At 43.5% G+C, this 14,263-nt stretch overlaps 1 protein-coding gene across 20 annotated transcripts in view; it reads right to left on the bottom strand.

Moving 5' to 3' along the window:
* Nucleotides 1-14,263, bottom strand: part of PPFIA1 (PTPRF interacting protein alpha 1) — a 113,792-nt gene that overhangs the window by 55,870 nt on the left and 43,659 nt on the right. For all 20 annotated transcript variants that reach the window (XM_063693296.1, XM_055356027.2, XM_019036560.4 and 17 more), the window contains exons 3-8: nucleotides 6,410-6,511; nucleotides 5,902-6,066; nucleotides 5,341-5,415; nucleotides 4,553-4,654; nucleotides 4,099-4,320; nucleotides 598-744 (exon numbers count right to left, since the gene is read on the bottom strand). In XM_063693296.1, coding sequence (XP_063549366.1) covers nucleotides 598-744; nucleotides 4,099-4,320; nucleotides 4,553-4,654; nucleotides 5,341-5,415; nucleotides 5,902-6,066; nucleotides 6,410-6,511 — 813 coding nt within the window. The remainder of the gene's footprint in view (nucleotides 1-597; nucleotides 745-4,098; nucleotides 4,321-4,552; nucleotides 4,655-5,340; nucleotides 5,416-5,901; nucleotides 6,067-6,409; nucleotides 6,512-14,263) is intronic.

Here is a 14,263-nt window from a genome sequence, read left to right as displayed (position 1 = left end):
CCCAGGCTGGAGTCCAGTGGCACAATCATAGCACAATGAAGCCTTGAACTCCAGGGCTCAAGTCATCCTCCCTCCTTAGCCTCCTGAGTAGCTAGGGCTAAAGGCACATGCCACCATGCCCGGCTAATTATTTATTAATTTTCTGTAGAGACAGGCTGTTCTCACATTCCTGGGCTCAAGCGATCTTCCCACCTCAGCCTCCCGAAGTGTTAGAATGACAGGCATGAGCCACCGCATCGGACCAAGACTTCATTTGTCATACTATTCATGTATCATAGTGCTCCCATTTAGTTACAAATAGCCAATTGCCTTGAAGTTCTTTGCCACTCTCTGCTCCTTTGGTAAAAATGCTAACAAGCAATAGATTAACTTTCAATTACAACAAAAGAAAAAACTGAGGACAAAATGGTTAAATCAAATCCTATGTAATCAAAACCTCTAAACTGAAGGAACTCCCACATGTCTTGAACATAATATTCTAAGGTCATAAAAACTTGATATTTGGACTTGATTTCCAACATGAAAGTGAGAGAAAAAGGGTCTTTAACTTCATTAATAATTAACTAAAGCCAGACAAAGGTCGATAAAATCCATTACCTGTCGATGCATAGAATCTTTATTTGCAATTTCATTTTCAAGTTTATCATTGAGGTCATGCACAGATGTGGCTTCACGCTGTGCAGCGAGGTAGCGTTTTTCAAGAGTAGTGATTCTCTCTTCCATATCTTCCTTTTGGGCCATGGCCTAAATTAGGTATTTCAGAGGGGACAAAAAAGTAGGTAATTAACGATTACACATTAAGATACTTAAGAGAGAAAAAAACTGAAGTAAATCCCAAATTTCCAATCAAATTAACAATTAGCATCCTCAGGCCAGATACAGCAGCTCACTCCTATAATCACAGCAGTTTGGGAGGCTAAGGCGGGAGGATGGCTTCAGGCAAGGAGTTCAAGACCTTGTCTCTACAAAAATATTTTATTTTGTTTTTTGAGACAGAGTCTCCCTCTATCACCTAGGATGGAATGCTGTGGTGCAATCAAGGCTCACCACAGCCTTGACTTCCCAGGCTCAAGGGATCCTTCCACCTCAATCTTCCCAGTAGCTGGGACTACAAGCACACACCCCTATATCCAACTAATTTTTAATTTTTTGTAGAAATAGAGTTCTTACTATATCGCCCAGGCTGGTCTTGAATTTCTGGGCTCAAGAGATCCTCCTTGGCCTTCCTTTGGCCTCCCAAAGTGTTAGGATTACAGGCGTGAGCCAGTGTCCCTGGCCAAAAACATTTTAAAGAAACAAAAATTAGCCACGCATGGTGGCACGCCCCTGTAGTCCCAGGTACTTGGGAGTCTGAGACAGGAGGATTGCTCAAGTCCAGCAGTTCAAGACTGCAGTGAGCTATGATGGCGCCACTGCACTCCAGCCTGGGTAACAGAGAGAGATCCTGTCTCAAAAATAATAATAATAATTATGTCCTCAAAATTAAATTGATGAAGATGTCAATTTTCTCAAATGTGAATGAAAATGTAACTACCTCAAATACCATAAATATTCACCTATACGATTAACAAAGACTTGTCTCTCTTAATACTATGTCTGGCCACTCAGTTGACCAAGCTTTCCTGTTTCTACATAATATTATAAAAATATATACACTCAAAGATCTAAATATTTTTCAAGGAGGTGAAAGTGTCCTCAAAGAAGACACAGTCTACGTCTGCCTCATGCTACAAATGGTCTCACACAGGACAGGGTGCGGCCTCTCTCAGTGGACACAATAGTGAGATACAAGTCCCACTTTCTAGGATAAGGGTTGGATGAACTCTCATACAATTACAAGACTCAAGCATATTGACAAATGGAAACAGAAGTACCAGTTTAATTTAATTGGATGCAACTACCTGAAGTCTACAAGATGATTACTATACAGTTTCAAACACTTAAGGCTAGGACCAGAACTTTTTGCTTGAGAAATACCTGTCCTCCACCCCCAGAATTCACTATTTTCAAGTTGTTCCCTATTTATAAAATGACTAAAGTTAGCAAAGTCTAAATATTACAAGTGATAGGGGAAAAAAGCTCAACATCACCGATTAGACAAATGCAAATCAAAACCACAATGAGACAGCATCTCACACCAGTCAGAATGGCTATTGTGGAAAAGTCAATCAGTAACAGATGCTGGTGAGGTTGTGGAGAAAAAGGAATGTTTCCCTGCTCTTGGTGGGAGGGTAAATTAGTTCAACCATCGTGGAAGACAGTGTGGAGATTCCTCAAAGACCCAAAGATGGAAATACCAACCCAGAAATCCCATTACAGGGTATATACCCAAAGGAATATAAATCATTGTATTATAAAGACACACGCACACGTATGTTCACTGCAGCACTATTCACAACAGCGAAGACAAGGAATCAACCTAAATGCCCATCAATGATAGACTCCATAAAGAAAATGTGGTATGTATACACCACGGAATACTATGCAGCCATAAAACAGAATGAGATCATGTCCTTTGCAGAGACATGGATGGAGCTGGCGGCCATTATCTTTAGCAAACACAGAAACACAAAAACAAAATACCTCATGTTCTCACTTATAAGTGGGAGCTAACTGATGAGAACACAGGGACAGACAGAGGGGAACAACACACACTGGGGCCTATCAAAGGGTGGAGGGTGGGAGGGTAGGAGGAAGAAGAGGATCAGGAAAAATAACTAGGCTTAGTATCTGGGTGATGAAATAATTTGTAAAACAAACCTCCAGGACACAAGTTTGCTTATGTAACAGACCTACACATGTACCCCAAACTTAAAAGTTAAAATAAAAAATTAAAAAATAAAAGTGATAGGTCTTAAAAGAATTTCAAAATTCTCTGCATATTAATCTCTGCCACATAATCTCCTGCTGTAGCCAAAGAATAGAACCTTAGGTGACATACTACATGCAAATGTTCTTCCTGTGGTGAATTCCTACATGAAATTACTCAACGTCAAACTACCAAACTGAAAAGCAGACATTCAACGGTTGAGGTGCCTGACAAGGGACAAAGCGCAGGTTAGAAAGTGACAGGAAGGGCACCTGAGAAAGCACTCAGCCTCACTGTTTCATGACCAAATAGTTTCTCTCTTTTTTTTTTTTTTGAGACGGAGTCTTGCTCTGCAGCCCAGGCTGGAGTGCAGTGTCCTGATCTTGGCTTACTGAAAGCTCTGCCTCCCAGGCTCACGCCATTCTCCTGCCTCAGCCTCCCGAGTAGCTGGGACTACAGGCGCCTGCCACCACGCCTGGCTAATTTTTTTGTATTTTTTAGTAGAAACGGGGTTTCACCGTGTTAGCCAGGATGGTCTCGATCTCCTGACCTCGTGATCCGCCCACCTAAGCCTCCCAAAGTGCTGGGATTACAGGCATGAGCCACCACGCCCGGCATTCATGATCAAATAGTTTCTCACAGTTATAATGGCAGAAATATTTGTCAGCAATGAGTATATTGTGACATATTTTTGCTATACGATCCTGATGACCCATGTAGAAGCAAATTCCACTCTTGATTGTTTGTCTGACCATTAATATTCAACGCCACGAATTCCTTGAAGGAGGTCAGAAAATGAGAAGACCGCCAGCAACGCCACCTCCCACAGTTAAGAGACTATACTCACATTGCCCTACGTGAACTAGCACAGCCAGTATCAATATCTGCTTGCTAAGTATGTGTGCAACAGAAGGCAATCTGAACATAAGAACAAATTAAGACAGCCTAGAAATTGCACAGATGAAGAATCTACAAACAAGGACATTAAAGAATATTAAAGCAGCACAGGTAGGAGAGGCCAGTGTGGCGTCCACTCCATGGCCATGTCAGTCAGTGGGACTAGTTCTCTACTTTGAAGAGCTCAGGGACAGGAGATTTCACAACAAAAATGGGGAGGTAGCTTATGGCAGTTTCACAGCACTCTCTCTTTTTCAATATAACTTATACAATAATCCAAAGGTTGAAAGTAATTGGGAGAGTAAGAGACAAACAGAGAAAAAAAATCATTTAACTAAAACATCCCAAACATTCAACTTCATGACAAGACTGTAATTTTTGTTATTGCTCACTTCACGGACATCTCGTTGCAATTTTGTGTTCATTTCTTCAGATTTGATGAGATCTTTTCTAGCAGTGTCCAGATCCTCTTCCAGTTCTGTCACATGACTGGAAAGTGAAGCCAGGCGTTCTTTCATTTGGCTCTGTTCCCTTGACTGCTTACTTATGATTTCTTGGAGCTCAATTACTTTAGCAAGGTCTTCCTCGTGGCTTAAAGAACCATCAGAAGATCTCTGATAGGGGGAAAAAGAATCCTTAAATACCCTTGTTTGGTGAGCTATAAAATAAAAATACTTCCAGGAAATAGCTAAAATCAAAACTGACTTATGCAATCTGTTGGATTACACAACTTTCATGACCACTTCAGCTCTAAGCCGGTACTTTAGCAACTGTTTTCCACATAACCCGACACATACTGTGAACAAATGAAATCAAACAGAATAAAGACAAAGCCTACAGACTTGCCTTTCCATTCGTGCTTGGTGTATTTTCTTGTTCATGGTTTATGTCCAGCACTCCATCTGTTAGAGTTTTTTTCTGATTATTCTGTTCTTTAAGAATCATTAGCTGAAAGCAAAAAATTGAATATGAGTGTAAAATACCTTACATAAGAGAAATAAGTAAAGATAGCAAAACTCCTTTTGGAAAAACACAACTAAAAACTGCTTAACATAGTATAAAAGAGAAAGCATATGGCAATGCTACCCAATCCGAAAATAACCAGATCATTAAAGATGGAATTTATTATCCACTGGCCAGATGAGTCCTTAGGTAACCATCATTTTGTAGTCCTTAAAATGACTCAGATAGGCTGGTCCTCAATTGGGAAGATAAGTAACATGTGATATGTACAACTACAGTCCTTATACTTCTTTTACTTTTTTTTTTTTTTTTGGAGACAGAGTCTTGCTCTGTCACCCAGGCTGGAGTGCAATGGTGCAATCTCAGCTCATTGCAACCTCCACCTCCTGGGCTCAAGCAATTCTCATGTCTCAGCCTCCGGAGCAACTGGGACTAAAGGAACATGCCACCACTCCTGGCTAATTTTTGTATTTTTAGTAGAAATGGGGTTTCACCATGTTGGTCAGGCTGGTCTCGGAACTCCTGACCTCAGGTGATCCGCCCGCCTCGGTCTCCCAAAGTGCTGGGATGACAGGTGTGAGCCACCGTGCCTGGCCTTATGCTGCTTTTAATAATTAAAGGATAAAAATAAAACACCCCCAATTCAACTCATGATGAAGTCTCAAGCTTACCTCTTTGTGTGTGGCACCTAATTCCTCTTCTAACAAACTACATCTTTCAAGTGCTACTCGTAATCGCTCTCTCACCTGAAAATAAAAGGGGTTGAGTTTGTGTGTGTGTGTATACTGTTTATTTTATTCTTAATATATAGTTAAGTGTAATATATACACTTAATGTATATATTAGTGTAATATAACATAATAAAATACCATTAATGTCTGTCATTGATCTTACTGTCAAGAAAACTTGTTAATGGCTCTAAATTAAGTTTGAGAAAAATAAATCTTCCCCCGAAATATCAGTTTGTTGCAAAAGTAATTGCAGGTTTTGCCCACAATTACTTTTGCAACAACCTAATACTACCCAATTCATAACAGCAAATCAATATACATTAGTAATTTTAAGACATTTAAGCCAATTAGTACTTTTTAAACCTACAAAACCCTGTCTTCTTAGAGAAGTTATTTCCAAGAATTCAAGAAGCTTCAAAAAATAAAAGTTACACCAACACTTGTGAAGCTGGCCTAATACACAGCATGTGCACAAACCAAGATTTATGTGGCTGATGGCACCTTTTCATCCAGAGCTTTGTGGTGTTCAAATAAGGACTTCAGTGCTTTCAGCACTTCCACTTCGCTGGACACGCCTGCTGGAGACTGCGCTTGTCTCTTCACCACAGTCATCCTAAGAGACCGCTCATGCCTGGAGACAAGGCATTCCAAATGCTCTAACAGCAGCTGAAATAAAAGGCCAAAATAAAGCCTTGTTAAAGAGCATTTTTAATTTCATGATTGAATCTGGGGCATATAACTCCTTTACAGTCTCACACTAAAATGAAGTCCCTTCAATTCCGCAGAAAAACAAATTCCTCTCAATTGTATTAAAATATCATAAATTCTCATCACAAATTTCAAGCCATTAATGTGTGATCATGCTGACTAATCACAGTCTGCTCAGTGGGAAAAGGTATGAAAAGTATTTCAGGCCAGACAGAGTGGGTCATCCTTTCGTTTTGACACAGCGCCCCTCCTCCTGACAGTGGCTCCAGGGGCAGGCGGTGAACAGAAAGGTCACACTCACCCTGGTGTTATTCCTTTCTGCTTTCAGTTCAGCAATTTCTTCTTCCCTTTCAAGGAGCTGTTCCCTGCATACATTGAGTTCTTTAGTAAGTGCTGCGAACTCCTAGAAAATCACAAAACAAAATTAAATAAATAAGAAAGACCCCCTAAAGAAAGCCTTTCATCAAGGCTCCACAGTCTTCACACAAAGGCAACCTCATTACAAGTTATGGGGAAGGGATCTCTGTGATCCTCCAGAGAAAGAGGGCATCAATGGACTGGCCACACAGATTCCCTAACAAATCACAACACTGACAGACCATCTGACTTCCCTCTATCCCTGCGCCCTGGGACAAGGACAGCAGGGAAAGAAGGGGAATCCAAGTCCACCTTCTCAGCAGCCAGAAGTCCAAAACATTTTCCTGAACAGGATCCTGACATGAACTGAATGAAGACATTTTAAATGACTCATAGACATGTGATCTAGAGTTGCTGGAGAGAGAGGAAAGATGGCCTAGAAGGCCACCACCCCTGTCCTAGCCTCCTTTTCTTCCTTTTTCTTTCTGAGACAGGGTCTCATTGTGTCACCCAGGCTAGAGTGCAATGGTGTGACCATGGCTCACTGCAGTTTTGACCTCCAGAGCTCAAGTGACCCTCCCAAGTAGCTGAGACCACAGGCTTGAGCCACCGTGCCCAGCCTCTCTTCTAAAGTAATATTTCTTCTGCAAGAATCCCTACTGTGGGTAATCAACTTCTAGCATGACAGCACAAGAAGCTCCACTGACCTGCTTGCTCCCAAGGAAAACAGGTGAACATTGTAAGAAAACAACTGCTCGAAGACTCTGGAGATCGTTCTAAGGGTTCACAGCAAACAACTGAAAATTCAGTAAGAAAGGCCAGAGTCTGTTGTATTTGAACCAAGACTGCTCCCTGCCTCCCCTTTCCAGGTCAGTGAGGCAGCTACTCTGTTCCAGACTGCTGCAGCTGATAATGTAGTGCCCTCTCCCCCAGTTCCACCCCACCCCAGCTACGTGGTGCTGATGCTGCATCCTGGCTAGTGGAGTCATGGGCAAAGTGGGCCTTCCTACCTCTGTCCAGCCTCCATTCTGGAATGGAGGCTCAACTTTGAGTGTGGCAGGCTGAGAATACTGGGGGTCCTGATCAGCTGTGCCCTGGCTCTGTAAGACGGTAGCTGCAGGGCTGGAGTGACAAGCTGAGAGGGCCCTGGCTGCCGCCATAAGACCAGGGGCGTCATTCAGGGAGAAACGAGTTTGGTGACGTTTAAACCTAAGGGCACTCTCTTTAAACCTAGGAGCAATGGAGGTCCTAGTGAAGGCAACTGGAGGTGTAGGTTTAATGGAGGCACAGCCTGGACTGCGGCTGGCTAGTCAGCAGGGAGAGCTGGAGAATTCTTGCTGCAGGAGCCCTCCAGAGTAGGAACAAATCTCCTAAAATGACTTCAGAAACTGTTTCTTAGAATTAGCCACAATTTCACTGAATTGGTTTCTAATTATCCCAGGGCACTGCTGAAGACAACAGAAACATATGTGGGGCTCAGAACTGAGTGTGGTCAGAGAGAGCGGAAGACAGCAGCAGGGTGACTGTGGACACATCCAAAGCTGCGCCTGGCTGGGGAGTAACAGCAGAGGCTGAACACGGCGGGGGTGGGGAGGGGACACAAGCACATTCCACTACATGAATCTAGCATTCACTGAACTGCTTAAGCTGGCAAGTTTTATGTTAGTATATTTTATTGCAATTAAATATATATAGATATTATAAACATATTATACAGTGAGTTTTGGAGACAAGGCTGCTCCTGAGACCATAAAATTAGCTAAAGAACATGAATAGCTCTTCAATTCAGTATTTCAGTGCATACTTGCAAACACAAAGAAATGCCAACAATACTAATGAAGATCACCCAAATGTGGCTTAAAACCTGGTAAGGATCTGTAAGTGCTGAAACCTCTTCAGAGATCGAAAGCAGCATTCAGAAGCGGGCCCCTGGGCTGGGCAGCGTGCGGGAGGAGGGTAGGAACAGGCCACCGAGTAGACCGGTCTTCTGTCCATGTCCTCCCATCAAGTTTCCTAAGTTTCAGAGATTTCTTATGTGCCAATATTAATCATATCAAATACCGATTTACTTCTCTGATAATTAACTCTAGCTGACTGTCAGATCATCTAATGCCTAACTTTAACGAAACACTGTCATCTCATGAAGGGGTTCGTACGTGAGGAAAAATTATTTCTCTTGCAGGCAAAAAGCAAACAGACTCAAACTAGCTTCAGTTAAAAAGCCATTATTAGGCCAGGCACGGTGGCTCACACCTGTAATCCCAACACTTTGGGAGGCCGAGGCAGGCAGATCACCTGAGGTCGGGAGTTCGAGTCCAGCCTGACCAACATGGAGAAACCCCGTCTCTACTAAAAATACAAAATTAGCTGGACATGGTGGTGCATGGTGGTGCATGCCTGTAATCCCAGCTACTCAGGACGCTGAGACAGGAGAATCGCTTGAACCCGGGAGGCGGAGGTTCCGGTGGGCCGAGATTGCACCATTGCATTCCAGCCTGGGCAACAAGAGCGAAACTCCATCTCAAAAAATAATAATTAATAAATAGCCATAATATGGCACATAACTGTCAAGTCAAAGTACAGAGTCGGCTCCAGGCTTGCCTGAATTCAGGACCTTGAATTTTATCATTGTGCCCCTCCATCTTGTCCCTGTCGTCTGGGTCAATTTTGTGAAGTAACTGCCAATCCACTAATTTTGTCTTTGACTATGTCCGGTCCAGAGTCTATCATCCTGGCTAATATCCTTTTCATTTACTAGATTTCAAGTTCTTCTTCCTTTTTCTTTTTCTTTTTTGGGTCATATCTTCTTGCTCTTGTTTCCTTTTGGAAAATTTCTTGTTTGTCTTCATGGATGCTAATTTATCTTTTTAAGCATCTTAAACATACTTATTTTGACAGTTTTTGCCAGACTGTCCTTAAATTTCGGATGCAGTAAATGCACAGCTCTGTAAGGCATCAGCTCTGTGAGGATGTGTATTAGAGGTCTTCGAGCATAGAGGAATTGGGGTCTCGGGCTCATCGTGACAGGTTTTCTGTTGCTGGTGCTCTCCTCCCTGTCTAGTGGCTCAGTCCATTCAGGCTGCTGTAACTAACTCCCATTACCTTATAAACAACAGAAATTCATTCTTCACAGTTCTCGAGGCTGGAAGTTCAGAAGCAAGACATCAGCAGATTTGGTGTCTGGTGAGGGCCCAACTGCCAGCTTCTATGTCCTCACATGATGGAAGGGACCAGGGATCTCTATGGGGTCTCTTCTAAGCACATTATTCCATTCACAAGGAGTCCACCCTCATGACCTAATCCCCTCCCAAGGGCTCTACCTTCTAATACAGTGAAACCAGGGAGTGGGATTTGAGCATATGACTTTGGCAGAGCGGGGAACACAAAAGTATTCAGCCCATAGCACTAGTGTTCTGTGGTTGTTGCCCTCCGAGCCTTCCAAGGCCTCCGTCCAGAACTAGGTTTTCCATGGTGATGCAGGATTCTGTTGCGTGGTTATGTCACCAACAGTGCAGACCCTGGTAGAGAACCATGGAATAGCATGACTCATCCCAGGCCTTGCATTCTACCTCCCTAGGACCACAACTGCCAGTAGAGCCCCAATCTGTATAGCAGAGAATTGCCTTAGATGGGGAAACCTTATCTAACTCCAGCTCCAAAAACTATCTAAGGCCAGGCATGGTGGCTCTTGCCTGTAATCTCAGCACTTTGGGAGGCCAAGGTTGGAGGACTGCTTGAGCCCAGGAATTCAAGACTAGCTTGGGCAACATAGTGAGACCCCATCTCTACAAAACATAAAAAATTAGCCGGGCATGGTGGCACACACCATGCGTAGACCCAGTAGCATAGACCCGGCTACTCAGGAAGCTGAGACAGGAGGACTGCTTGAGCCCAGCAGGTTGAGGCTGCAGTGAGCCGTGATCACACCACTGCACTCCAGCCCGGGTGACGAGAGCGTCTCAAAAAAAAAAAAAAAAAAAAGTAGCTACATCTAGTTCTAACTCCACTGAACACTTTAGTCCCTGTTACCCTTACCCCTGTAAGAACCCACTTTCCTACTGACACTGCCTGCTTGGAGCCTGCGGCTCAGTGGCCAGTGAAATCCAGTCAATTCAGGCTTACCATGCTAGGTTTCTAGTCTGTTTGTGTACTGAAGGGTATTTCTCTTGCTTGGGGGGCTGGCTATGCTTTTTGGTTTGTTTCTCTACTTAAATTGTACCTTTTCACTGCTGTGTTTGGAGGGGAGATGCATCAAAGCACAACTGAGTGCTTCCACCTCGATCGGACGTTACAGTTCTTTCAAGAAATAGTGCATATCTCGTCTATGCTGGCCGCTGCAGCAACACAGAAATAGAGCTTGTCCAATCCTCAGGATGCTTTAAAGAACAGACAGACGAGCTGGCAGGAACCTCAGAGCAGTACGTGCTCTGGGTGAGAGGTGACCAGGATACTGCGGGAGCTGAGTTGAAGCCATCCATGATGGGAAGTGGGAGTGCTTCTCGGAAGGTTTGCTGAAGGACACAGCACTTGAATTGAGCTGAATTCTGAACATGCTGTATAGCCAGTGAGAGCCTCTTTCACAAAAGCAGAAGGTATCTGATAAGCAAGGGCTTCAGCAGGGCTGGGGCATGGGCAGCGTGTATGGAGGAAGCAGGTGAGGTCATAAGTGGGCAGCCCTTCAGAGAACAACAGCACACAGCATGAAACCTGGATTTAATGTTGAAGGCTATAGAAATCACCTTATCTACAGGCTTTGAGGACTCTGAACAGAAAACGGGGCAAAACTGGTAAAGTCTCAGTCAGTCATTAGCATAAGGGATGTGCTCAAAATGGGTTTGTTGGAGCAATGAAAGGTCGCTGGAAGCACTGCTACCCCTGGGCTGGAGGAGATTAAGACTGGGAAATCAGCAGTGAGTTCACTGCAATAATCCCAGGGATTAATGAGGATCTGAACTAAGATCAATATTAGAGAAAAGAAAGAGCCTAAGTAAGGATTCTCATGAGCCGTGCCCTTCACCAGTTTTCAAAGGATTCCCCTGGATGCTGTCTTCAGAACAGCCTGTGAGAAGGTGAGGCCAGAAGTGGGGAGATGGGTAAGAAATGACTGCAATTATGCAGCAGACCAGGGTGGGCTCACCGCAGGTGGTGAGAAGCAGGGACTCTGGACCTGTTCACCACAGAGCCAGCAGGAGCTCCTGACAGGTCAAAGATTGCAGAGAAAGAAAGGCACGAGGATGCCTCCAAGGATTCTGGCGGGAGCAAGTGAAGGATGGAGTCATTGGTTCCTGAGAAGGGAGTGACTACGGGAAGAGTATGTTTTGAAGGGAAGGTGTAAAAGTTTGGGTTTGGACGTGCTAAATTTGAAATGGTTATTAGACAGTTGAGCGCAATTCACAGTCTGGAGTTTTTGGGTGTGTTGTAGAGACTGCAAATGGGGATAATCATTTTGTTCCATGCAAGTCAGTGAGGCCCTGGGTGGAGGGTGAGAAGAGATGGGGATCAACCCCCAACAGTCTCATTGAGGGGCATCAGCAAAAGAGGCTAGGAGCAATCAGGGAGGAGGAGGAAAACCAGGAAACCCTTCAAGATCTTTGAAGATCCTTATTTCCAGGAGGATGATCAACTGTATTCACTGATGCCAGTGGATCAAATGAGCTGACTGATGCTCGTTGGTCGGACTTGCTGGAATGGAGATCGATGATGACTGTGACATCTGCAGAATGCTGCAGTGGCGGGTCAAAACCCTCACTGGACTGAGTTCAAAGAGAATGGGAAGAGTGGAAGTAAAGCAGGGAGTACAGAAAATTCTTCCAAGGAACTCTGCAGTAAAGGGGAAGAAAAACAGTGCAGTGGCTGGAGAAGATATGAGGTCAAGAAAGACCTTTGCAGGATGAGACAGACATTTGCATAATGAGGGCAAGAATCCAGTGGGGAGGTGGGAACTGATGAGTCCAGCTGAAAGCAGGTAAGTCAAGTGACTAAGAGGAGAGGCTGACCTTTTCTGGGGCACACAGATCACCCGCAGTAAAGGGAAAGAGGGCAGACGACATGGGGTGCAGATCCAGAGGTGTGGTGGGAGTTGGTGGAACTTCTTTTCTGATTTCTTCCAATTTCAAACAGAAAAAACAAACACAATGTCATCATTCTGCATTTACATTTGGGGAAGATAGGAGGGGAGAAGGTATGAAATGGCATCTAGAAGAGAGGACGGGTAGGCAGCATGCCGCGTAGAAGAAAGAGGGCGGAATGCACTAACAGAGATGCTGGCAGCACTTAGGGCCTCTGCGGGTCACTGGAGGTGAATGGGCATGGAGAATGGACTGAATGGGGTGGTTTCTGCCAGGTAAGCGCAATGAAGTAGAAGAGGCAAGGGAGCTGAAAGTCTGGCAGGGTTGGGAGGGTAATAATGGACCAGTAGGGGAGATGAAGAATCCTGACAAGGTGGCAGGGTCCTAGGACTGTCAGTCCCAGGAAGGTGAAATATCGGTGTTTTATTTTTAAAAGTCTATTATGAACAAATTTCGTCACCTTTAAATGAAAGCCCTAGTCAAAGCCTAAGTCCTCATAACAAGGAGGACCTGGAAGTGGAGGAAGAGCACTTCACAACTCAGATGATGCAAGAACCATGCAGCCTGAGTTACTACTGCACAGACCATCCATCCAGAAACAGGAAGGCTCCCAACTGACCCCACCTTCACTCACGCACAAACTCCCCAGCACACTGTCACTCTTCCAGCACCAGCAGCAAGCCTTTTTCGGTTTCATACGGTTTCCCTAAGGTTTTCCTAAGAGCCCCAAACTATCCTCATTTCAACTTCCAGATTTTAGATTTGCCTCTAAAACCAAAGAGAATACAGGGAATTTCTATTATTTTGGTTAAATGTAAGTATTCCCAATATATTCAACTACCAAAACTATTCTATGGTATACTGCTGTGGCTACAGTAGAAAACAAATTCATAGACATTCATGATTACTCCACTTAAAGAAAAAAACCTTTCTCTCTGCTCAGAAGAATCCAACAACTGAAAATATATCAAAGCAAATTTAAATTTAGCAGTTTAGGTAAACATTAGACGGGAAATTCCAAAGTTTAAGATCCCAAAAGCATGTTCCTGTATGTACTGTTTGCATTATTATTGCAGGAAAAAAAATAGTAGGAACCCCAAATATGTGCAATAAATGATCTACCTTATTACATCAGAGGAATCTAATTGTCAGTGTACATTTTTTCCTATTTAGGAAAAAAAATGTTAAGTTTAAAAATACTGTAAGTCAAATATACCACTAGTTTAAAGTGACATTCTATTTAATAATTAAAGTGTCAAGTATTTTCTGAAATAGAATAGATGCAATAATTACCGGAATATTTTCATTTAAAATATAAATCTGAGGAATGCAAATACGTATTTCTATTTGACATTATCTAGGATTGAGACAACAGAAAGTAACACAAATCAGTTAAAGAACTTGGTTTCACATAATGCCTGATAATGCTGATGTTTATCATTTCTGAACGAAAGGTTTAGATCTGGCTAACAGGTTCATATTATATAGACCAGACATTATTACTCAAAAGCCACAATCAGGTCAATTTCAAGTTAAGATCAGATGTGACATTTATTGCCAAAAGTGATCCATCTTTTCCCGTCATTCCGATGGCTTGAAGTAGCCCCATCGCCAGTGGAAAAGGGGCAGCAGAGCCTCATGGTCCCCACCCTCACGTGGGTGCCTGGGCCCTCTTCCCGTCATCCCGATGCCTCGAAGTAGCCCCATCGCCAGTGGGAAAGGGGCAACAG

The sequence above is a fragment of the Gorilla gorilla genome, chromosome 9, assembly GCF_029281585.2.
Source record: "Gorilla gorilla gorilla isolate KB3781 chromosome 9, NHGRI_mGorGor1-v2.1_pri, whole genome shotgun sequence".
NCBI lineage: Eukaryota > Metazoa > Chordata > Mammalia > Primates > Hominidae > Gorilla > Gorilla gorilla.
This window is presented reverse-complemented; position numbering and strand designations above follow the sequence as displayed.